Raw genomic sequence first — 24,777 nt, forward strand, 5'->3', positions numbered from 1 at the left:
AATCCTTTTGGCAAAGGAACCTTGAAATATTCTAACTTGAGTGTACCTTCTGCTGCCTGTTGGAGTTTTGGCACATGTGAATATCAAAACATACAACAGAGAGAAACACCACTGAATGAATTGAAAGGCATAGAGACACAGAACTAGGAATTGAGATAACCATGACATTTGTGCACTTTTTCATGTGTATTAGCCAAAGAGATGTTTAATCTTCTTTCATGAACTACCTGTTCAAATCTGTTGCCCATTTTAAAATTAGGTTATTTGTCTTTTTGTTTATTTGTTGGAGTGTCTTAAAATATATTCTGGACATGAATCTTTTCAGATATAAGTATTTTGTCCAGGTACTATAAGCAGATCTCTCTTCCCAGCCTGTGTGTGGCTTACCTCTTCACGATCTTAGTGATATCCTTTGTCTAACAGACATTCTTAATGCAAATGAAGTCCATTTCAGCACGTTTAGTGTTCTATTTAAGAAAATCACTGCCTGCTGCAAGATCATGACGACATTCTGTTTTCTTCCAGAAGCTTTGTTTTACGTTTCACATTTATGACCATAATCATCTCAGATTTTTTAAACAGCTTTATTGAGATATACTTTAAATACCTTTAAATTTACTCATTTTGAGTATAGTTCAGTGACTTTTAACAGCAAATTTACAGAGTTATGTAGCCATCTCCACAATCTAATTTTAGAACATTGCCGTCACCCAGAAAATAAATCTCGTGCCTGTTTGCAGTCACTCCCCCTTCCCACACCCAGCCCCAGGCAACCACTAATCTACTTTCTGTCTCTCTAGATTTGCCTTTTGAGTTTGTGTGTGAGTGTGATGTGTAGTCATTTCATTTGAACACAAACCTTAACTCTAAGCTTTCTGGAAGATGGAGCAGAGAGAGAATCTCAAATGCTGCTCATGGTCCTCCTGGCTGGTTCCTGCTGGGACTACAATTCTACCATTTCTAGGAAGAACTATTGTATCAAGTCTTATAACAGGCCTCGGGTAATATAATGGACACTGTCTTTTACTACATTCTGGCAAGAGATAGAATAGTTATTTCTTGCATAGTTATTTCTCTTGTTGCCTTTCTTTGAGAGTTAGAGAATTATCTGTTACCCATTTGAGATGAGTGAAAGCACTTCTGCGAGAAGTTATGATAAGGTTCATGCCCATGGGTTTGTGATGATCTAAATGAATACGCTGGGAGAACCTAAGGAACAGGCAGGCAGTATGGTTCTGTTAAATACCTGAAGCAGGCTTTTGACAAGGGCAGATCACAAACATTTTATAGTTGAATTTTCTGTTGGGTGAGTGCCCTTTATCTAATTCCACCCCCCAGCTTTATTTAAGTATGACTAACAAATAAAAATTGCGTATATTTAAGGTGTACAGTGTGATGTGTTGTCATACATACACTTTTGTGAAGTGATTACCACATCAAGCTAATTAACACATCCATGACTTCGCATAGTTAGTATTGTTTTTCGTGGTGAGAACACTTAAGAGCTACTTTCTTAGCGAAATTCAAATATACAGTACAGTATTATTAACTATAGTCACCATGCTGTATATTAGGTCTCTAGAACTTATTTATCTTATAACTGAAAGTTTGTACCCTTTGATGTACATTTCCCCATTTCCCCCATCCCTAGTCTCTGGTAACCACCATTCTACTTTGCATTAATGAGTTCAACTTTTAGCTGTATTGTTTACTCAAGTAGGATCCATATGCTGTGTCTAGCCACCAGACATGCAGGTGGCAGGGCCTGGCATGTCCTTGTATTTCTGCCCATCAGAGGTCAGCACACTTTTCTTGTGCCTGGATGCCAGGGGGCTGTGATTCAGGCTAGCATTCCCCATTGAAAGGAGCTTTCATTCTGCTCTGGCACCTGGAAACATAGGTGGCTGGTTCTCTAGGTTTCTATACCATAAAGTATGAGAAAAAATGGTTTTGGGGCCTACATAATTTTAAGATTCTTACTACTTGGCCACCTCAGAAGATGGACTTATACTTTGATACACTCGATAGGATCATTTAATTTCAGAATATAGCCAGCCATACATAGCTGAATGAATTGACTTGTTGGGCAGAGTTATTTGTAGCCTACTAAATACTGAAGACTATCTGCCAATCGCAGTGATTTTATTTGGCTCATATTTTGATGTTGAAATATGTTGAAGGCATCGTTTAGACGCCACGTTCAGCTGCTTGCAAAGGCTACTCTCCTCTCAGTCATGGCAAAGACCATATCAGTGGTATGGGGAAGGTTGCCTTTCTGTTTGTCTTAACATTACTAGGATATGTATTCAAAGAATATATTAAACATGTTAAAGGACCCTCATGCACTTCCATTGGGAGGGTACATTGGTCCGACCACTTAAGAAAGCACTGGCAGTATCTACTACAGGTACACATATACATATTGTGTGTTTTAGCATTTCCACTCCTAGGTATATACCTAGTAGAAATAGTTATATGTGTTCACTAAAGATATATACACATATGTTCATATGCAGCAGTTCAAATGTCCATCAACAATAAAATGGATTAATAGATTATATACTTATACAATGTAAATAAAGTGAATGAATGACTTCATACAACAGCATATATGAATATCAAATTATGAACTAAAGCACACACAAAGAGAACACTACTATAGGTGTTCGTTCACTTAATATTAAGAAATAGGCAAAAGTGATGATAGAAATCAGTAGTGAATACTTTTGGGGGAGGTAATGACTGAAGGATAGGAAGAGGCTTTTCAGCAAGTAGTTTATTGCTTTATCTGAGTGGTGGTTTTATAGACTTGTTCGCTTTATAAAAATTCATAGAGCTGTGTACTTGTAGTTTGTGTACTTAACCGTATATATGTTATGTCAATGAAAGTATTTACTTAAATGAGAAGGGCAGCTAAAACAGTCCTACCTTATGTATTGAAAATTATCTGATAAAAGTCCATTTCTGTGCATATATTGATTCTAGAAGTACTGCAGATTTTGAAGAATCATGATTACCTGAGCTAAAACATGGATGGATAGCTTGGCTCGTAGACGGTTTCTGCATATAGAACTCAAAACCTGACAAGGATTAACGAATGAGGTGAAAAATTGCATATTAATGTTTATCCTTTGATGAGATAAAATATTGTATAATAGTGAGTTTTAGTGAAATAGTTGTATCTAAACCTGCTTACTTCTAAGATATTAAACTAAGAAACTCAAATTTGTGGTTCTCTTCCACCCCTCCATGTACCTAGACAAAAAGGCACCCTAGTTTTGCAAAGGGATATCTGCCACAGCAATGTTCTGTACTTTTGAGGACTTCCTTCCTTCCTTGCCTCCCTCCCTCACCTCCCTGAGGAATTAGAAGATAATACTTCTTCAAGTCATCATTAGAGTAAGTTGGGAGTTGATTGGGGCCTACCTTCCCCTTGGTCCTCTGGGATCAGGCCACCTTCACTTCTCTGACCTCATTTAGTCTTATCCCCTTTGCTCCCTCTGCTCTAGCCTCATTCCAGCCTCCCCTGACATTCCTTAGACCCCTCCTGACACTCCAGCCTTAACGCCTTGGACCTACCTCTTCTCCCTGCCTGGGATGCAGTTCCCAAATTCATCTCTATACTTAATGCCTTCATGTCCCTCAGGTCTGCTCAAACGTTAGCCACCCAATGAGGCCTACTCTGACCATCTTATTTAAAACTGCAGCCTGCCTCCTCCATGCTCTCACCGCACTGCTGAGAAATTTATGAACATACAAAGGAGATAGGGCGATGGGATAGGAGAAACATGTACTTTAGAATGAAATCAAACTGGAGTTTGAGTTAACTATTCAATCTTGGGAGAGTTCCTTAGTATTTCTCTGGGCCTCAGTATCCTCAAATGTTACCTCAGAGTATTGTTGGATTAGATACTGTAGGTAAAGCACCTAGTTTGCCCATAGCAGATCTCCATGAATAGAATCTTCCTTTCTCTCTAGCCATATCCTCCCTGTATCAAAGAAGACTGATTTCTACAGTAAAATATTTCAGGAAGTCAGTTTCAGTTGAGGATTAATACATTTTCACAGGGCGAACAAGCTAGCATTAAAAAGTTAAACCTCTAATATATTAACTGAAATTATTATGGTTAGCCTCCTCTTATCTATTCAAAAATGACTTCGTCAAAAGCTTGGCAGAGAAAATGGCCTGAAGCCTTAGACACAGATGGGAATTGACTGTTTAATTAGCCAGGTCTCTAATGGGCAGGTGATGTTACAACCCTGGAGGAAAGGAGAAGATGAGGATTTTCATTCCTGTCCCAAACGTTCTGAGGCATTCCAGGGAGGAGCAGTGTCATTGAATCATGCTCTGAGCACCTTGAGGTCAGCAGAGGCACCATTTGCCTCTGGGGCACAGGGATACGTGATCCTAGTTACTAAGCAACTCACCCTTCCAGGCTGGCTTGGCCTCATTATTCTGTCCATTGTTTTTCGAAAGAGAATTTAGTGTCCCTGTCCTTTCATTTGTAAAAGGAAGGATCCTGGTGAAAAATCAGGAAGATATAGGGACAGCTTTGTCCTTTGTGTGGAGAGAACAAGAGTAGGTGGAGGTCCCAACCTGGAGGGAAGGCTGTCCGTAGAAAATCAAGGGGTGGATATCTGTCCATCACGTTCACACCTAGTCCAGTGAATACTTGGGAAAACTCGGATTTATTGGTTAGGTAGCAGAAGAGCTTACCGAAAGTTCTCAAACGTGCCCCCCAACACTTGAGGACCTGTGACTCGGTGGGAAAGAACAAATTAGACATGGAAAAGAGTTCGAGTGTTGGGTACAGCTCACATTTGTTGTTTGAGCCTGTTCCCTCATCCGTATGGAGGAGAGGGTAATAACAGTGGTCCCACCAAGATGTTTGTGAGGATGAATGAGCTAATACATGTAAATGGCTTAGTGCAGTGCCAGGCACATAATTTGTGCTAAAAATGTTTGTACTTAGAAATTTGGATGGTAGTAATTGTATACAAGAATGTGTTATGCCCACTCTGAGCAGTCTCACATTCCCTTACAGGAGTTCTTGTTGAACCTTTTCTGAACCAGCATGAGAAGCTGGTAGAGATTTGCTTGTGCTGATGAAGTGGTTTTATTTCCCTTGGGGGAGGGCAGAAGTTGGGTGGCAAGGTAGAGAGCCACCATGAGAGAGCAATTAGGAGCTTATTAACAAATGGGTGTCCAATGGGATGGAGTAGAATGCTGGAAAGGAAGAAGCAAGCTAAGGGCACTAAGAGCGGGGCAGCAGATCCCATTCTCAAACCAGTAACTTGCAAAATCAGGAGCAGGCATTCAGTTCTACATGTCCACCTTCTTGTTTTGGGTTTGATATTGTGTGTTTTTAAAGCACCCTCAGCCGTCATCTTCATGGCCTTTGTGCTCAGCAGCCCACTTCTATTGGGGCTACTCTCTGGGATCCTGGCAGAGAGGAAGTTAACCTTCATGCCTGCAGACCTCTTGAGAGAAGTGATAAAACTAGAGTTAAAAAATCATACATGACAATAATAGGAGAGGACCAAGCTGGTGTTTCATCAATTTCCAGTTGAGGTCGGAGGACAGAGGTGTCATTGAAGTAGCCCGTGAGGTAGTTCGTGAGGGCTCTAATGTAGGGGCAGATCCTGCAGTGAATCCTCTACCGTGAGCAGGTGAACACATCCATAACAGAATTTTGGTAGCTAGAGAGGAACTCTGCTTTGTTCGTGCAGGGGAATGTCATGGGTGAAACCACGGTAGTAGATGATTTTGCAGAGCATTTGAGTGATAAAATGAACTGAAGAGATATATGGAAAATGAAGCAAAAGCAAAAACAACAGCCCCCAAACAAACATACCCAAACAAATAATAACAACAAAAAACAAAAAGTCAGCCACTTGAACAACAGATACATACAGTTTACGTATCTGCATTTGCCTGTTCTTGTCAGTACAGTGTGCCCTCACTGACACTGACTAACACCAAAAAAAGACCCTTCAATGTCCTGTTCACTGTCCAATGCCCAAGGAAGTAACTTTCTGAGATAGAGCATATAACAGGGGGAGTGGTGGTGGGAGCAGCATTCATGGATTGAGAGATGTGTTCTGGTCTGGGAGGGTTATTACCAGGACTTTTCCTTACCTTACAGGAGAAAAAGCCACCTCATCTTCCTTTCTTGAGATCTTTAAAATTAACCAGTGATTGGTAGCTGTGGGGGCTTTACTCCCCGCCAAGAGGCCTAGGTGGAGTCTTTGGGGTGCCAGTTCTCCTCATTTCCACAAAGCATGTATGTGCCAGCTCTGTGGTGGAGCACTGGACCCAGAGTTAAGGCTTCTAGGCTTGTCCTCCAGGACGCTTTGGTTCATCGTGGCATATTCTATGGCTCTGGTAGTCTCTGACTTTTGCCTTCTCATCTTCCAACTTTTGGGCATGTAGAAAGCGAGGAAAGATTGGGCATCCCATTATAGAAAGAGATAGGAGCTAGTAGGTGTAGGGTGAAGGGAGAAGCAGGAAAAGTTGGGGTGTTGTATGACTAGAGGCAGAAGAAGCAGAGAAGGACTGTTTTGTATGTTCTAGGAAGTCTAAAAGATGCTTGCAGTTCCTAAGCAATATGATTTATCTGTTTTTCTGATTCCTAACCCTGGCTACCTTGCATCAGTGTCATGATTAACTTTTCAGACTGTGTATGTCGGGAGAGTGGGGATAAGGTATGGAATATGGTAGAATTGCTGCAAAGGATGAGAAACTGACTACGTAAAATGAAATATGTTACTTTTTTCTAGCTCATATTAGAGTTTAGCCATGGTATTTCCTTATTTATTCCCCTTCAGCTTTGTTGAGATATAATTCACAAATAATATGGTGTAAGTTTAAAGTGCACAATGTAACGATTTGATATATGTATACATTGCAAAACGATTATCACAATAAAGTTAGTTAACATATCCATCACCTCACAGTTACCTTTATTTTTCAAGTGGGAACTTTAAAAATCTTCTCTCAGCAACTTTCAAATATATAATACAGTATTTACTATAGTCACCATGCTGTATAGTATATCCCCAGAACTTATTCGTCTTATAATTGGAAGTTTGTATCCTTTCACCCCCCTTTACCCGTTTCCCTGAACTCTACCCCATAAATTACTACTTGATTTAAGCTGTGACCAAGTGAAATTGGAGAATTTTCATCAGGACAGAAAGAGCCAATCATGCAGCCCTATCCCATTTCCAAGAAACTTATCAAACTAAAAACCGCTGTCAACTCTGGTCCCTTCTTCATTGCAGGCATTGACTTGGAGGAAGGGTAAGAGACACTTTCAACGTTGTCTCTCATCCCTGAACTGCTCCTTTATTGTCCTAGCATGCAGCTTTCAGAGGCCTCCACTAACTGCATTTAGATGCAAATAAATCAACATAAGCCTTAACCAATGTAGAGCAGCCCTCTGCTGAGGAGGCAGTGTGGAAACCCAGAACTGCCCGAACTGGGGTCTGGAATGAACCTCTCCATCATCTGGGCCGGCCCGCTGTTGCACACCTGGGCCCCTGGAGGTCGGAGAGGTTGCTAACTTGCCCAGGGCCATCAGTTGGCAGAGGCGGGGAACTCTCAGCCTGTACTGGGACTTTCAGATCAGCGACATCTTCGCTATACCCAGCCACTTGTCTCTTGCTTCTCTTACTTCCTGGAGGAAAAGGAGGAAGCGCTTCTGGATAATGTGATAATAATTGGAATTCTGGTTTGTGAGTCGTGAGCGGACTTTTAGCCATTGGCCTGTGGGAGGATAGTCTGTATGTTACTTTCGGAGAATCAACCAGTGATTAAACATCAGTGATTAAAAAGTGATCAAAAAGAAATATAATACACTGATAACCAACCTAATGCTTATAATTTGAAAAGTTAGAAAATGCAAATAGGCACAAAGAAAAACTGAAAACAACCTGACTCTCATCTCCCACGGATACCACCATCAGCATTTACCTTTATTCTGTCTGTAAGTTATATAAATGCATGTGTATAAATATGCACATGTGTATAAAAATAGGAATTTTACTAACATCTTTTGTTCTGCCTTGATTTTTTTTTTTCATTTTATGTTCTGCTTTGAATATCTTCATGTGCTTTCCTAAGAGTGAATCCCTGAATGGGGTTCTTTTGTACTTGTTTTTGAGTGTTTCTGTGCATTCTTAAGTGTTTATACAGTACCCCCAGGCTCTGTGTTGCTCATTGCTAAACAATGGACCAAATGTTCTCCGGGTGTAAGGAGCTGGTGGATTGCATCTAATATTTTCCTTCCTTTAGGAAGCTCCTGTCTTCTGCAAAGACTAAAGAAAAAGAAAAAAAGGGGCAGAGGACGGTTAAAGAAGAAAGCTGGTTCATTATAGCTGATAGAATTCACATCAATTCTATATCTTTAGTTTCATAAAAAAACAAAACACCCTTGGCTTGGGGTTGTTGTGTAGTCAAGAGATATAAATATCACCAAGATGTTTTTCTTCCTTTCTGACTGATCACTTGAAAAAAGGGTGTGTGTGATAGACGGGGAACCCAGCCTACGCCTTTCAGTCTTTAAATATTTGTGATAAATCATTCTCGTATGTGTGTATGCGTGCTTGTGTGTGCATGCAGGAATCCCTCTAGCACACAGAGGGTTGTTTCAGAGTCTGTGTGGGCTTCAGGCGAGTTAATCGCCTGCCTCCTGATGAGAATCTTCTAGAATGACACTATTGAAGTGAAGTATCATGCCTTCACAGACTGGAAGTTACGGATCATGCTGGTTTGGTCTTTTGCCAGAATAAAGAGGAGAGTTTGAGAGAGGAAAAAATGCAACTTGGAAGAATTAGGAATGGAGGTGGGTAGAAGTTGAACATTTCTAGAAGGTCATCCACCCAAATAAGGCTGATGCTGGGGTTATTGGAAGGAGCGAATGACATAGTCTCTGTGCAGCTGTTAACATGGGCCCCATATATAGTTAACACTCCGTAATTTGTAGCTGTTATTCCTGTAATAGTTATGACCTTCGTCATATTATCACACTGAGTTATAACTTCTTGTGGGGTAGCCATGTCTAGATATGTGTATGCAAAGGAGTGGGAGGTAGTCTGGGGCTGACCCGTTGTCCAGTGGGATCTCCTCTGTCCCTGCCCAGTCTTCCCATTCTGTTCTCAGTCTTCTCAACTTTGTCAGAAGCTTTCTTGGGCAAGCTACGCTGAATACGACAGCGATATGCACTGGGCCACTGTAGAGTGCGTTTTAAAACCATGTTACCTCTGTGTTCAAGCCACTGTCTGCCTTGCCCGTCTCGGTTTCTCCCTTTTCCCCTTTCTTGGGAAGATTTTTTTTTTTTTTTTTTTTACTGTAAATGAAGCTACCAACCTGTATATTAATAGGGGAAAGGTAGAGGATGGGGAGATAAAAGATTAAATCCTCATGGGTTTGGCATTGGGGAGGGAATTCTGGGGTAAGAATCTTACAGCACCTGGAGGGTACTAGAAAATTTGGAGAGCCTAAAGGCTTTTGGGAAATGTTGTGGGTTAAACTTTGGGTTCTCTTTAATGTTCCTTGAAACCTAATAGTGAAGAATTGAATTTTTTGGCGTACTTTTGATGTTGACCTGTTCCTCTAAATGTGTCTGAGGTATGCAAAGACTGAGCCATGTGGACTGCCGTAGATATATTTGGGCCACATGTGTAATTTTCTCAAATTCATCTCTCTGTCTCTGTTTAGTTTTCCTTTTTTATTGGCCTAGGTTGAGGGGAATTTTTTCCCTACCTGAGCAAAGCCTAATTGTGTAAGTGGTTTTGAATTGCTTCATAAACCATTCAACAGCTCTTGTTCTGGTGCTTTATCTCACCATCTTAGGTGGGTCAAGAGCTGCCCTGTCAGATTATTTTCAGAAATTGGGGGATCCTTCTGCCTAAGGCTTTTGACAGATAAATAGGACTATAAAAGGGTTTTATGCTTACTTGATTTCCTCAGCACAAGATAAAAAAAAAAAATGCTTTGTTGAAATATTAGAAAGCACTGGAGTTGGAAAAATTTTAAATTATTCAGAGTCGAGTGCCTTCAAGAATTGGGCCTGGCAGTGGCGCTAGATCCTGAAACAGGAAGAAGGAAAAGAAGGGAAAGGAAGAACTTCTGAGCACTGAGCCAGTGGGAGAAATTGCTAAGAGCTGACACATCAAATATGATTTCCCAAATGTTGGGATGGATCTGTGTGTCAGAGGAGCAACAAACCCTGTGCCTTAGCACAGACACACACGGCATCTTTTAGAATGAAAGCCACAGAACACGGGGGGTAGAAAATATCCAGAAGAAAAGTAAAGGGAAGGAAACATTACTGACTCGAAGCCACCCTATCTACTTATTTAGCTATGACACTCCTTGAGAAGACCCCATTCAGGACCCGGGCAGTGAAGTGGCCAACCTGTTCTGGTTGCTTCATCTTCTTATGGTTGCACTGTTTCTTTGTCTTCTTAAGGGCCCTTTTAATCTTCCCTGTGATAGCCTCTTGATATGAGGATGACAGTGTATTTCTGTGTTCTCAGAGTGTGTAGGGGCTACTATGGACTTGAGATAGGTATTTGGGTTTTGACTCTCTACCAAAGGGCCTGGCTGGGCTAGGGCCACTTGTGTCTTGCCTTTATTTTTAAAGCCAGATGCTCACTTTCAGGCAACTGTTGATTTTTTATTTTTCCCATGGGTGTCTGGCTTTGGTAGTTGTTTTGTTATTTTCCGGTTTTTAGGTCACTGCTACAGTCATAGCCATGCCCATCCCTTGCCCCAACTTATTAATATTTATCATGCATAAGAATGCTTTTAATCAATGTAGCCTATATTTTCAATTATCTTAGCCATAATATACTGAGGATCACTGTATTATGGACATGTATTAAGAATTAGGTACTTCAACTTCTCCAGATCTTGGTTTTATCTTTCATATATCTGAAAATATTTGAAAAACACAAATTGCTATTTACCATAGCCAAGATATGGAAATAACCTAAGTGTCCAACAATAGATGATTAGATAAAAAAGATGTGGTATGTATTTACAAAGGAATATTACTTGGTCAAAGCAACTTTTAATTTCTGTGTGAGAACCAAAGATTCAACCATGAGAAATTTCTCTATTCTTGTTTTTCTTTACATTTCTCCCCATTTAAACAGCTTTAATATTATTTCTTTCCTCACCGTTTTGCAATGACGCAATTTTCTGTATGTATGTCACAGCCAAATTCAAATACCAATTACTGTCTGCAATGGGAAGGGACAATTAGTAAAGCAATATATCACTTGTTATTTAAAGTCCAATTATAAAAGCTAATTTCTTCCTAAAGAGATGCTTTGTTTTGGTTAAAGCTTTGGTGCCTATCATAACGAAATGTATGAATTTATACAAATATACTTGAATTTTTTTTAGCAGAGATATAAACAGAGAGCATTTTTATGCTGTGCAGTCAAGCTGCAATCTTTCTTAAATTAACCACTACTTGTCCTTAACAGTAGAAGCAGAACTGTTTAGTTCATCAGTTTCTCATTACTACTGTTTGTTCATCTGCCTATGAAGCGAATGGATTGAGGCCCTTCATTTATGCAAGAAGTGAAACTACCTGTCCCTGGAAGACACTCTTGGCAGCAAACTTCGTATTCAATTGTCGTTTAGGGCCTTCTAATCGTCTAGAAGCCCCTTTGCAGTTTCTAGGTATCCAGATGGGAACCAGATTCTTCCTTCTTAGAAGAATCGTCAGAGATGCTCTTTCCAGATGTATGTTTGCGGAGGCTGCCCCTTTTCAAGAGCAACTCCTGTGAGCATAAGGTGCCAAGCAATAGGGCCTTTTGAACAAGAACCTCACAACCTTTATTACCAGAAAAAGACATCTGGCAGTCTCACTTCTGTTCATCAGAGAGGGTTCCTGAGAGCACAGTGCCAACCCCAGAATGAACTTTACCCAGCATCCTGAGTCTGTGCTTCTGATTCTTCTGGCTGTTGCCTGCTCCCTTCATCTCGGTGATCCTAATGTCTCTAGTCTGCACTGGGCCCTTCCTCCCTCGGGTACTAGGACTTCAGCGGCTGCACAGACTTGTAGGGAAGCTCAAATCTCTGTCTGCTGGGGACTTTTCCTGGCTGTAAGGATGCACCCAAGCACCTGCAAGGAAACTCTTTCAAGGGACCCTTCCGAAGCCTCCAGTTTGCCTCACATCAGGGTTGAAAGCTCAGATTCCTCTAGGGAGGTGTGGGAAATGGAAGACATGAAAGACAGGATGGGTGGGAATGTGGTGGACTGCAGGGTTCATTTAACACAGAAGAGGCAACTGATACTGAATTGCAGCAGTCTTTGTGGTTCAGCTTCCAGACCCTCCAGCTTTTCAAGAGCAGCCAGCATCCAGATGTTATGTGCAGCCTCCCAACTTAAAAATACAAAACCACTAGGCTGAATAGAACTTGTTGGTAGATGGACTCGATTCTCTGGTTCATTAGTCGACACCCTCTGTGATTGTGTTTCACACCTGCTCTATTGTCCTCTTCTGTGTAATTCTACTTGGTCTGAGGCATTGATTTGCCCTTCTCTCCCAAGAGAACATTTTGGTTGGAATGAGCAGAAGCCAATTCATGCTGGCTTAAACAACAATGAATTTCATTGGCCTCTCCGGAAGTTCACTCTTAGAGCAAGCTTCATGATTGATGATCTGGAGACAAAAATTTCATTTCCCTGTGAATATTTTGACTTCACCCTGTGTTGGTTTCATTCTCAAGCAAGTTTGAAAATGGTTGTAGCAGTTTCAGACCTCATGCCTCTGTGTAACAGTGTCTGGAGGGCAGAGAGAGTCTCTTCTTGAAGGTCTTTCAGAAGAGTGAGCAGGAGCCGTTCCAGAAACCCTAATCAATTGCTCCTCATGTCTCATTGGCCTAAGTGGATTGCGTGTCCTTTCCTGAACCAATCAGAGAAGAGGGGTAGGATTACCCTTATAGGGCCAAGCTTGAGCCTGTAGGTGGGGGTAGGTTATAGTTTCCTGAGACTCATGTACTTTGCATGTACCTGTGTATGTGTGTGTGTAGATTTATGTGTGTGTACACAGATGTGCATAACTGAGCAAAGTTTGGGCTCTATTAGGAAAGACAAAGGAGTATATGGGTGCTGGGCATCTGTAACGTGGTTTGTATTTTATAAAACTGCCTCTTCCCCAGGCCTAGTGTTGCAGTAAATAACCCAGTGTTCATTCCTGCCAGTGTCCAAATTCTTGTAACTGGGGCACTTGATACTGCTCCCAAATCCACATATTGTTTTCTTCCATCTCCTCACAGAGATGGTAAGCAGATGGGCAAACTGAATTTCTACAACAGCTTGGGCATAGGTGTTGGACCTGGGTTTGACACACTTACAAACAAACTTAACATTTCTGAGTCCATTTTAAAAATCTAAAATGGGGAGAATATTAATTATCTCAGTGGGTTGTCAGAGTAAATGCAAATTATGTAAAACAGCTCTTGGTGTACAGTAAGTGTTTAATAAATAGTAATTATCATGATTATGTTCATACCTTCATTGCTGAAGGTAGCTATTTAAACTTCAAACCTGGGTTTATAGTAATACATTAAGTATTTGAGGGTTGGTAATTTTTTCCTCACTTAACCAATGTCTAAAAGGTAGCAAAATGTCTTGGCTTAGAGTTTTAGGAAGTGAGGATTGAAATCTGTCACACTTTTTCAGTGATGACAAGCTATGACTGACTTAGCCAGTTGATTTTTATTTTTCTTTAAGCATAGATATATTTTTTTAACTTTACCACTGAACCGAGGAGTTGAAGTAAATACATCATCAAAAACTGACTGCAGGAGACATTAAGCAGACAGGATCGAGTTCTTTGCCTCTTTGTTTACTTTTTCTCCCACAGAGACCAGTTCTGGGAGGCGAATACTGTTCCTCTCAACCCCCTTGTATCTACAAGGACCTGTGAAATTGAAGACAATGCTAATACTAGCTGTCATTCAAATCAAGTTCTGCTCCGTCTCACGCCATCAGAAGGCATTGCCTTGGCCCATATATTTTGTGTGTCTTGCATATGGTGGCGGTAGTCCACTAGAGTAAATCCTACTGCAAAAAGCTTGGCAATTCAATCATAAAATGATGAACTCAAGTGTTATGTCCCATTATTTGATCCTGCAGCAGCCTCTTTAAGATGGATGGGTTACAGAGTAAATCTGTAAAAGGAACCAAATCCATTGATTATATTTGGGACATTGGATTTAGCTGTCATAGATATAGCTGGTCATTTGGAGTTCCTGAGTTAAAAACAATACAGAAACCTAAAAATAAATTTCATGTTGATGTTTTGTCCCTTTTGAGCTACATTAAAATTGTTTCTCTTAGGAAGGAAGTAAAGGCTCAATGCCCATTCAAAATTAAATTCAGAAGCAATTTCAGGAAAATTGAGGCTTCATATCACAACGTGGGCTTATAAACCTCAGTCCTTTTGTCAGTGTGGTGCATCCCAGGCCAGCGAGTGGCTTTTTCATCAACTTTTCAAGCTGATGATAGTAGTTTCTAATGAAAAGATAATCATGTAACATAGCCCAAACTGATCTTCCCAAATTACTTTTAGTGGATTTGGAAGAGTGGCTCACTTAACGTCTCTAATTTCTTCATTTATTTTTATAGGTCATATTCCGTCCTTAAAACATTCCATGGGTCTGTCAGCGACTTTGATTGAAGCAGAAATTTGTCTTATCGAGTATCTTGACGAGGGCTTGGAAGGGTCTTTGCTATTAAAAGGGCTATGTTGTAATGGTATTTATCTTAATCAGATTTGGCTGACGCATCTCTCACTCATAGAATTCTAGAAGGAAAAATAATCTAACCAATTTAGAAATCACCTAGTCCAACCAGCTTACTTTATACCTTGGCAGTTTGCCCCAGGTCACCTGGCCTGTGTTTGAATCTCAGGCCTGGGCTTCCCCCAGTCTTTCACAGTGCCCTTCTGTGTTGATTTATGGAAGTGTTATGGTGGCTTTGAGGCCCGAGGCAACTAGCTTTCCACCTTCTCTGTGAGAGTTGAGGTGTTCCATCTAACACCACTCATTGCATTTCCATACTATCGAGACCCTGCCTTCTAGCAGAGTCCCGGTGGACTCACCCATGCTCCAGGGAGACGAAATGGCATGGTGCTAGCCTGGATTCTGCAGCCCAGTGGGGGCCTGGGTCAAATCCTGCCTTGCTCTGTACATGTTGTGTGACTTCGGGCAAGCCACTGAGCCTTTCTGTGCCCCAGTGTCTTCAGATGTAAAATGGGTACCTTTCTTGTAGCATCTTTCTTATAGGATTGTTGTGAGGGTTGAGTGAATACAGAGCAATTGGAGCAAGCAGTCAGGTGCATTGCGTGTAGAATTGTTTGTGGATTTGCAAACTATGGGTCTCCACTAGGTATGGACTTGTGAAATCAGTATTCTGAATTATAAATAGCATTAGAAAAATTAACTGGCATAAAATACAATAACATAGAATATATTTGAGTGCGTTGCCTTTGTGCAGAGTATTTGGTGTCTCTTTTTGGTGTTCCTTTGTGTGTGTGTGTGTAACGGCTTACAGTGTAAAAGTTCTCTTTGTGGATTGTAGTTAAAAGAGTTCGGAAAGCTTTTCTGTAGGAACTGGAGTGAGCAAATCCATTTCTCTAAGCACTGATCTATCAAGGTGATGAGGCACATTTTAGCATGAACATATAAGGAGAGCTCTGGCTGAAACTTTAATGTGCTTCCTTTGCAGAGGGAGACCAAAGGGCAGTTTCTCATTGACCACATCTGCAACTACTACAGCTTACTGGAGAAGGACTACTTCGGCATTCGTTATGTGGACCCAGAGAAGCAGCGGGTAAGAGCTGATCTCTGTCTGGACCCATTTAGGGGAGTCACTCAGGCTGTGCGATGTGGAAAGGCTTCTTTACGAGTAATTATGATGCACTCTCATGGTTATGACCACATGAAACTGACCAGCCTGGTGTGTGTGCGTGAGTGGGAGTCCATCATTATTCCCACTGGACTGGGTAGGGCAGAAAGGAAAACTTACCTTAGGATTTACCAGAAGCTGCTCCCACCTGGTTGAAGAAAGAATGTTCCTGTGCCCTTTGAACCCAAAGTTTGCCAAAGCTCCTCAAACAGTGGCTACGTAAGATCTCATTACAGAGAAAATCCACCGCTCACTATAAAAAGATACTGGTAGAAGAGCAATAGGGCAGTGACTTCTAAAAGGATACAAGGTTTTCTTTTGGGGTAATGAAAATGTTTGGGACTTGATATAGGTGGCATTTACAGAACATTGTGAATATATGAAATACCACTGAAATGTGCATTTTAAAATCATTAATTTTATGTTATATGAATGTCACCTCAATTTAAAAAATGCTTTGGCAGAAGAAGATACTTTAAGATACTTTGAAAGGTGCTTCTTTAGCACCACATTGTATACAGCTCCCATTGTATTCTTGCTCCTGGACACATCTGTTCTTTCTGGTCTCTGTTGGTGTTTAAGAGTGAGCGGGGGAGTCTTACCTTTTGAGCTAGCGTAGCAGCCTGAGTATGTTCAGGCATGGCACGTGCCAGACTCACAGGGATGTGTTTTCCTCATCTCAAAAGGCCCCAGGAATCTCCATCCCAGTTCCCAGCACCTGGGATTTCCCATTCTGCAACCCTGCTGTGGATCACAGCTATGGTTTAGGAAGCTCTGTACCTGCTCTGGTCTCTGCTTCTTACTCCTCTCCACTGCCAAGCAGGGCAGTGTGTGAGAGGATCGGCTGGGGGTGGTCAGGGATGTGGGGGCAGGTCCCCTCTGGCTTCCTTAGTTCGCTTTCTTCCTTACCAGTGTCCTTGGTCATCTTCCTGTCCCTTCCTCACAACCTCACCTGTTTCTTAATTTCATATTTACTGACCTAATACAATGAAGAGAGGCTCAGAGTGTATTTTTTGAAAAAGCGGAGACTGTGTAAGGAACAAATTAGATTTTCTTCCAAAACAAGGATAGTCTTAATTAGCTCTTAGAGTCCAGTGGGATTTAATCTCCTGTAAAAGGATGCAATGCAGTGGCTCAGAGAAAGAGATTTTGGTTTTCCATAGCACTTGCAGAGACCCTCTACCTGAGTGAGAGGAAGGTAGCAGGACACTGATGGGGATGTAGGGCTGACATGATGTCACAGGGGATTTGTGTGGCATTTACTACTGATTAAGTGTAGTTCCCAGACTTGACGCTGCAACAAAACCACCTTAGGTGTTTGCTAGACATGCTTAGTGTGCACACTATTGTCAACCTGCATCAGAATTCCTGGGGCTAGGACCAGGAACATGTATTTTAACGTTTTTTGATTCTACTTTTGATACAACCATCCCAACTTTGGTTTTCTGATAGTGTTGGTGAGCATGGAATAAAGACATTCATGGACATAACTTCTTATGGCTATGAAGATAATACTCTTTTTTGGAGAGAGAAACAAGCTTAAAGATGTTGTTTCTTGCCCAAGTTTTTACAACTAGTAAGTGATGGGAGTGAGTATTTGAGTTTAGGATTATGGTTCAAACCCTGATCTCTATGGGCCAAACAGACTCTGCGGGCTATGTTAGTCATCCAACCACCACTGAAAATAGGTTATTTGTGTGCAAAATTCCATTCTAAATTTTAAACAGCCAACCTGCAGAAGTAATTCTAGCTACTATTTAGTTGAGCATCTATTACGTGCCAGGAATCTAACTCACATGGTTTCTAGTCTTTCCCAAAACACTGCAAGGAAGAAGGAAACAGGTGCAGAGAAGGTCAGCGGATTGCCTAAGGCCACGCAGCTAGTCACTGTTGGAGCAAGGATGGAATCTGAATCCACATTCTTTCCATTCTATCCCCTAAGTGAAAAATCGAAACACAGCCTAGACTAGGGATCAGTAACCCTTTTCTGTAAAAGATCAGGTAGGCAATATTTTCAGCTTTATGACCCACACAGCTTCTGTCGTAATTATTCAATTATTTTGTTCTAGTGGAAAGCAGCCACAGACAATACCTAAAGCAATGGATGTGGCCGTGTTCCAAAAAACCTCACATTTCTCCAATAAAAGCACTTTACAAAAAATAGGCAATTGGCCGTAGTTTATTGATCCATTGCCTGGACAATAGCTTTAAACTACTTAAATGCATTAACCTTTTTTATTTTTCTTGACTCTCTCATTGGGGAGATATTGAATAAAATATTAAGGTATGTCTTTAGAATTGGAATCAGATATAAATGTGAACTCATTTTTTTTTTTAAAAAACATACATAGATATAGAAATAGGTGTGTGTATGTGAGCTAGTACATGTACATATATTTACATGTTCTGTCCACTAGGATGGCCTAGAAGCAATGACACCACAGTAGCAATGAACATACCTAGCCCCCAGATCTTGGCTTCTAAATACCATTCTCCAATAAAAGAAACAGGGGCTCCTTGCAGAAATGGCTGATTCTAGGGCCAGGATAGGGAAGTCACAAGATGAGTCTGAAGCATCTTATGGCCCCACAAAGTAAGGAAGTACTCAAAAAGCTAAAAGATAGGACCTTAGGAAAGGCACAGAGCCAACTGAAAGAACTACCTGTGGCCCAAACCAGAACAATAGGAGTGGCAAAAATAAATAACAATAGTATTTCATTACAATCCATAGAATAAAATAAATATTCTTCAGTCTGTACTGATATAAATAGAATAATTGAATAAATAAATAAAAGAGGGAGAAGGGGCAGCTCTTCTTTATAGAAGAATTACAATTAATACATGTAGAAGGAATGAGAGAAATAGGAAACTGACTTTAGAACACTACAATAACTGTTGTGGGCAAGATCCATGCTAAAATTAGTGGGCAAAACTTTGAGGAGAAACAGGATATTTACATAGTATTGAAGTATCTCCTTTTCTCCTTCATATTTTTTAATTGCAAAGGGAAAAATAATTTTATAATGGAGAAGCCTGGCAGACATCACTTTAACCAAGAGATCAAGGTTAATTTAACATTATCAATAAAAAGATGTATTAATATCATGTACCCCTAATATCATGAACTGAGAAGGACACAGTCTCTGTGGTGTTCTTCCCAAGAATGCATAACCTCATTCAAATCTTGAGGAAACACCAGACAAACCAAAGTGAGAGACATTCTCCAAAATAATATACCATACTCTTCAAAAGTGCTAAAGTCAGGAAAGGCAATGAAAGACTGGGGAACGCTCCCAGATTAGGGAGACACATCAACTAAGGCATTGTGGGATCCTGGGTTGAATTCTGGAACAGAGCAAAGTGTTAGTGGTAGTTTTGAAAACTGGTGAACTCCAGATTAAGTCTGTACTTTAGTTAGTAGTATTGTGTTATATTAGTTTCTTAATTTTGATAATTGTACTATGGTTATTTAAGATGCTAACATGAGGGGAAAATGAGTTGAAGTTGTATTATATTATCTTTGCAAGTTTTCTATGTCTAAAATTATTTTTTACAGCTTTTAGGAAATCTTTATTTTTTAATTAAATTTATTGGAGTGACATTGGTTAATAAGGTTATAGAAGTTTCAAGTATACAATATAATAATACATCATCTGTATATTGCATTGTGTGCTCACCACCGAAAGGTTAGTCTCCTTTAAAATTATTTTTAAATTAACAACAACAACAAAAAGTCTTTAGGTTGATGTGCTTCATTGTTCTTTATAGTTTGACTTGGTTTAGCTTAATTTTTAGGTCCACACTTGGGCAGTAAATTAGTGGAAAAAATGTGAATTACCCCCAAACAAAGCTATTTTATCTGACATATCTATTCAATTGCTTAGCAGGCTGCCTGAATAGGTTTTCCCCGTTTCATACAGCTGTTACATGGCCTTTTGATTTTGAGGCTACGGTGCGAATTTAGCTTCTACATGGGTTGCAGAGCAGTTGCTGCATCAAAGTGCATGGACTTTGTATTCAGAAAAATGTGAATTAAATCCTATCTCTGTTGGTTAGTAAGCTGTGTGATCTTGATCAAGATATTGACTCTCTCTGAGTTTCTATCCTGATGGTTTAAACATAAGAATACCTACATATAGAGTTAATATGAGAATTAGAGATAAGGTATATAAATGCTAAATAAATGGTTTTATTGAATGCGTTCAGTTTTTTAATTATGATTACTATTCATTGACTAGGTCTAGGTGAGGCAATTGCATGGAGAAATAGGGCCAAACCTAGAAATATTAATAATTTCTTTTAAAGGCAGATGGCCATTATTAACTTTGGGGAGAGAATAGGCAAGTGAACCTTGGATAATTAGAAAAATGGGCTCGAAGGCACAAAGACACGCTAATATGGGAGTGTTAAGTGGAGATTAATTGACCAGCATTTCTTTTTTACCAGCTTGTATTCTTCTCAATGGAAAATAAAACCAATGAATTATTTGGATTGAAGTCTAAAAAACAGATATTCAAGTTGATTAGGAAAGCTGAAGTGGAACTTACCTCTGCTGTGGGAGTTGGTGGTTTGCCTACAACTCTTCACAACTTGATTTACGGTAAACCATTGTGGAATATTAAATATTTAGCACTATTACATTTGGAACACCATATGTTTCACAAGATGTCTCATGCCCCATATGCTCTGAGAGTGGTGAGGACTGAGTCAGTAAATGATGACTATCTTTTGCTATTTTAGTGGCAAGGGACCAGAATTTCTATTATTTTTAAAATTTGAGGTAGGGAGGGGCAGATTGAATACTGGTCAATAAAAATCCCTTGAGTTTTGACCACATTCATCTTCTGAAGGACTCATGTCATCTTCGTTGCCTGCCATTAGAGAAAAGGTGGGTGGTATTCTCCTCCTTTTACTGACAGAGAAAGCTGGGACTGTAAGTTTAGAAGTCTTGGAAGAAATAATTCCAGAAGAAGAACCTAGTAGTTCAGATTTTTTTTTCTTAAATGTGGCTTATTCTTTCTCCCACTTCTGCTCAGATGTTTGGGTAATTTCTCTTTGGAAAGTTGAAATTTTGAAATAGTTGGATTTTATAATTCTAAGTTTCTCTGGCTATGGTTTGTGATGTCCATTATCCTGGATTTCCCTTCTTGTTCTTTAACACTTTCCTCTTTCCCAACTCAGCTAGGGAAGTCACTTCTAGTGCCTTAGAACTGGGAACCCACCCCCAGCCAGAGGAGGTTTTATACCAGGACTTGGTTGAAACAGGTCAGTTTAGAGTCTGCAGGGAGATTGGACCCAGTGCGTTTGATTTTAACTGTCTTATTTCTAAGCAGCTGTTTAACCCACTTATATCAATGTCATTGACTTTTCTAACTAAAGGACCTTTCTGACATATCCAAAGAGGACAAATTTGCTTTGGAAATCCATATCCCTGGGGCGATTGCCTCAAGCACTCGTATGTTAGGGTGTTGTGTGTCATGTGGCCGTTGGACATGCTTTCTGATAGGGTGACCTGGGAAATCGTGGATGTGAGGACACGCTGAACCCTGACAACTCCCTCTCTCAAATGTAATTACAGCCCTGAGGTTTTTATGTTGGTAATCAGAACGGACAAACCTATCAGTGAGTTTTATTAGTAATGGGAAAAGACAGTTTCTATGTTACAGCAATTTGCTTTTTTTAGAGGCACCTTTGGGAAGGACATAGAATGGAATAAAGACGATTTGAGGTTTCACTCTGGGGATGGTGCCAGGAAGCCAGACAGCATTATGTCCCACCAGCTGCTCCTGCCATTGAAAGGCTGTTTCCTGCTCCTGGAGACAATTGCTTCACAGATGCTCGTAACTAGGAATGAGAGTGGTATCTAAGTTTTAGGGCAGCCCTGCACGGAAGAGAAGGGCTGTACTACTGTCTCAAGTCACTGGTCATGGATTCGTCTGCTTAATGAGTCCTCCTTTGTCTTTAAGTCTCAGGAGGTATTGAAAAATCAAGACTGTTTAGATACCTGTTTGAGGAGGGCTATGGACAAGTATCTTGGTTTTGTGGGAAAGGACTTTGGGCACTCGGATGACAAGGAACACAGCACTATCATAAGAGCTTGAAACGATATAGTATCTAGTAGTTCAGCTGTGGCCCAGGGTATTGACACTGACAGATTTGGGGATGTTGTTTGCTTCCTTCAGTAGAAAGCAGAACTTGGTATTTAAAACTATTGCTCATAATCAACTCTGTCTATACTCGATGCCCTCCTGGGAGGAGGTGGAATGCCTGATAAACACAGGTTGCTATATGGAAGTCACTTAGCCGACTGGTATGTCACAATTTTAGTGGAGGGAGGAGCAAACACATGAACTGGTTATCTTGTATGGGCCTAAAGGCAGACATAAGAATAAGTGGGGCTGGGAAAATGCCGTTTTATCCCAGTTTGAGTTAGGAGGTGAGAACCTCCTGGGCTTAGTTCAGATGAGAATAAAAATTAATTAGGGAGATAAGAGTTAAGTGCCAACATTAGTTAGAGAAGCATTCACTGGAGTGCTTCCAGCAGACAAGAACATCAGAGCTGACTGGAGACCAGCAGGTTCAGAAGTTTCAAAATAGCTTTAAAGACAATGTTTAAGTCAAGCTGGGAAGGAGGAAGACTAGACTGTAACTATGATGTATAACTTGGTGAAATAAAAACAATATAGGTTAGAAAATGACAGTGTGAAGCAGACTTTTATTTCTTTTTCATGCATGCTCCAGCAGATGTCTTTCAAAGATTCAATTGTAAATATGAGTTACATGCATGGAAGGTAATAATGAGTGTCTTTGTCAGCTTAGGCTGCTAAGAGAAAACACTGTAGACAGGTTGCTTAAATAGGACATTTACATCACATAGTTCTAAAGGTTGGAAAGCCCAAGATCAAGGTGCCGAAAGATTTGTTTCCTGGTGAAGACGCTTTGTGGCTTAGAAATGGCTGCCTTCTTTCTGTGTCCTCACATGGCGTAGGGGGCATGGAATGGGGGAGAGAGATAGTGCTTGTGCTCTGGTCTCTTTCTCTTGTAAGGACACTAATTGCATCATGGTGTCTCTACCCTAATGACTTCTTCTAAACCTAATTACCTCCCACAGGCCCCCTCAAATACCATCACATTGGGGGTTAGGGCTTCAACATTGTGAATTGGGGGGTTCACAAACATTCAGTTCGTATCAAAAAGTGAGATCTCTAGTTATCTATTACTGTGTAACAAGTCTCCCCAAAACTCAGTGGCTAATACAACACAATTTTAATATATTACAGGAGATTGTGGGTCAGGAATTTGAGCAGGACTCAGCTGGGTGATGACTCTGCTCAACATGGTGTTGACTGGGCCAACTCAGTGGTGTTTGGCTGGTTTGGTCTGGGGGCCCAGGATGTCCTCATTCATATGCCGGTGCTTTGATGGGGAGGGCTGGAAGGCAGGGCTTGGGGGCCCCCTCCCTCTGCATGTGGTTTCAGAGCCTCTCCATATGGCCTCTTCAGCAGGGTGCTCAGACTTCTTATATGGCCACTTTGGGCTCTGAGTGCAAGTAGAATCACTTGCCAGATAAACTGTACAAAGAGAGTGGATTTGCGGGGAGAGGTGGTACATTTTAGGCTGTGGAGCCTGTGAGATGTTGAGGTGGAGATGTTCAGTGTGTAGTTGCAAATATGGACCTGAAACTTAATGAAGAGATTTAGGCCACAGATAGAGATTTCAGAGCCCCTGAGGTCCAGATTGCAGAGATCAGGGAGAATATAGAATGAGAGGAGAACCTGAAAGCTAAACAACATCCATATTTTAAAGGATGGTCCAGAAGGAAAGGAGACTGACCAGGAGCATACAGAGAAGAAAGAATAGAATAAGAGGGAGAGAGAGACATTCTGGAAGCAAGGGTAGTTATTCATTTGTTAAAGGAGAATGACTCCAGTTTCAAACATCAAGAAGGAAGGAGAATCAGAGGACATAATTGCTAAGAGCTTTGGCACCAGCAGGACTGGGACAAATCCTGTCCCTGCCACTTGCTGGTTGTTATGACATTGAGCAGACTCTTTAGGCCTCAATTTCTTTATCTGTAGAATGGGGATGCTAATAGTACCTATGCCATAGGGTTGTTCAAATGCAGTAGTCCATATTATCAACATGTGTAACTGATCTTTTTACTATTCCATGCTTTTAGTTTGTGAAAGTCAGTGGGTCTGGCAACTAGGAGATCTTTGACCTTAGAATAGTTTGGAGACAATGTTAAATTTATCTGGCTTGATAGCAAATGTTACAGAGTGGTAAATTCCACTGTAACAAGCTTGAAGGAATTTTGTAATTTCCCTTATGATTGCATTTTGGTATCCTAGTGTACTTTAAAAAAGCAATGAACATTTTTACAACCTCTGTTGCAGTTTCGAACTACTACTGGTTTTTTTTTTTCTTCAAGAGTACATTAAGGATTTTTTAGGGTAGAACAGGGATTGGAACACAAAAGTCAGACTGGCCCCCATCTGTTTTTGTAAATAAAGCTTTATTGGAACACAGCTACTTGTATTTTATGTATTGTCGGTGGCTGCTTTCATCTTCCAATGGCAGAGTTGAATATTTGTGACAGACCATATGGACTATGATGCCTAAAATATTTATTATCCCATTCTTTAGGGAAAAAAGTGGTGCTTATGCTTTCTTAGGCTTCCTGTTTCTGCCTCCGTTTCCTACAGTGTTTCTTTTCCTGGCTGTTACTTTTATTTTGCTCATCCACGAGAATCAAGGATGCAAAAGCAGTTATGGCTAAAGGAGTGAAAAACACTACACCGAAGTGAAGGTTTTCTTACATAGATTGATTCTAAAAGGACAA

At 40.5% G+C, this 24,777-nt stretch overlaps 1 protein-coding gene across 5 annotated transcripts in view; it reads left to right on the forward strand.

Moving 5' to 3' along the window:
* The window catches only part of FRMD3 (FERM domain containing 3), a 283,990-nt gene that overhangs the window by 136,740 nt on the left and 122,473 nt on the right, over nt 1–24,777 (forward strand). For 4 of the 5 annotated variants that reach the window (XM_039875676.1, XM_039875678.1, XM_039875677.1 and 1 more), the window contains one exon: nt 15,756–15,860. Coding sequence is in view for 1 of the 5 variants with exons in the window: in XM_039875680.1 (XP_039731614.1) it covers nt 15,756–15,915 (160 nt within the window). In the remaining 4 variants the exon portion in view is untranslated. Of the gene's footprint in view, nt 1–15,755; nt 15,916–24,777 lie in introns of all 5 variants that reach the window. The other variant, XM_039875680.1, reaches the window with a different exon arrangement.

This window comes from Pteropus medius, unplaced genomic scaffold (genome assembly GCF_902729225.1).
Source record: "Pteropus medius unplaced genomic scaffold, Ma_sr-lr_union100, whole genome shotgun sequence".
NCBI classification, from domain to species: Eukaryota; Metazoa; Chordata; class Mammalia; order Chiroptera; family Pteropodidae; genus Pteropus; species Pteropus medius.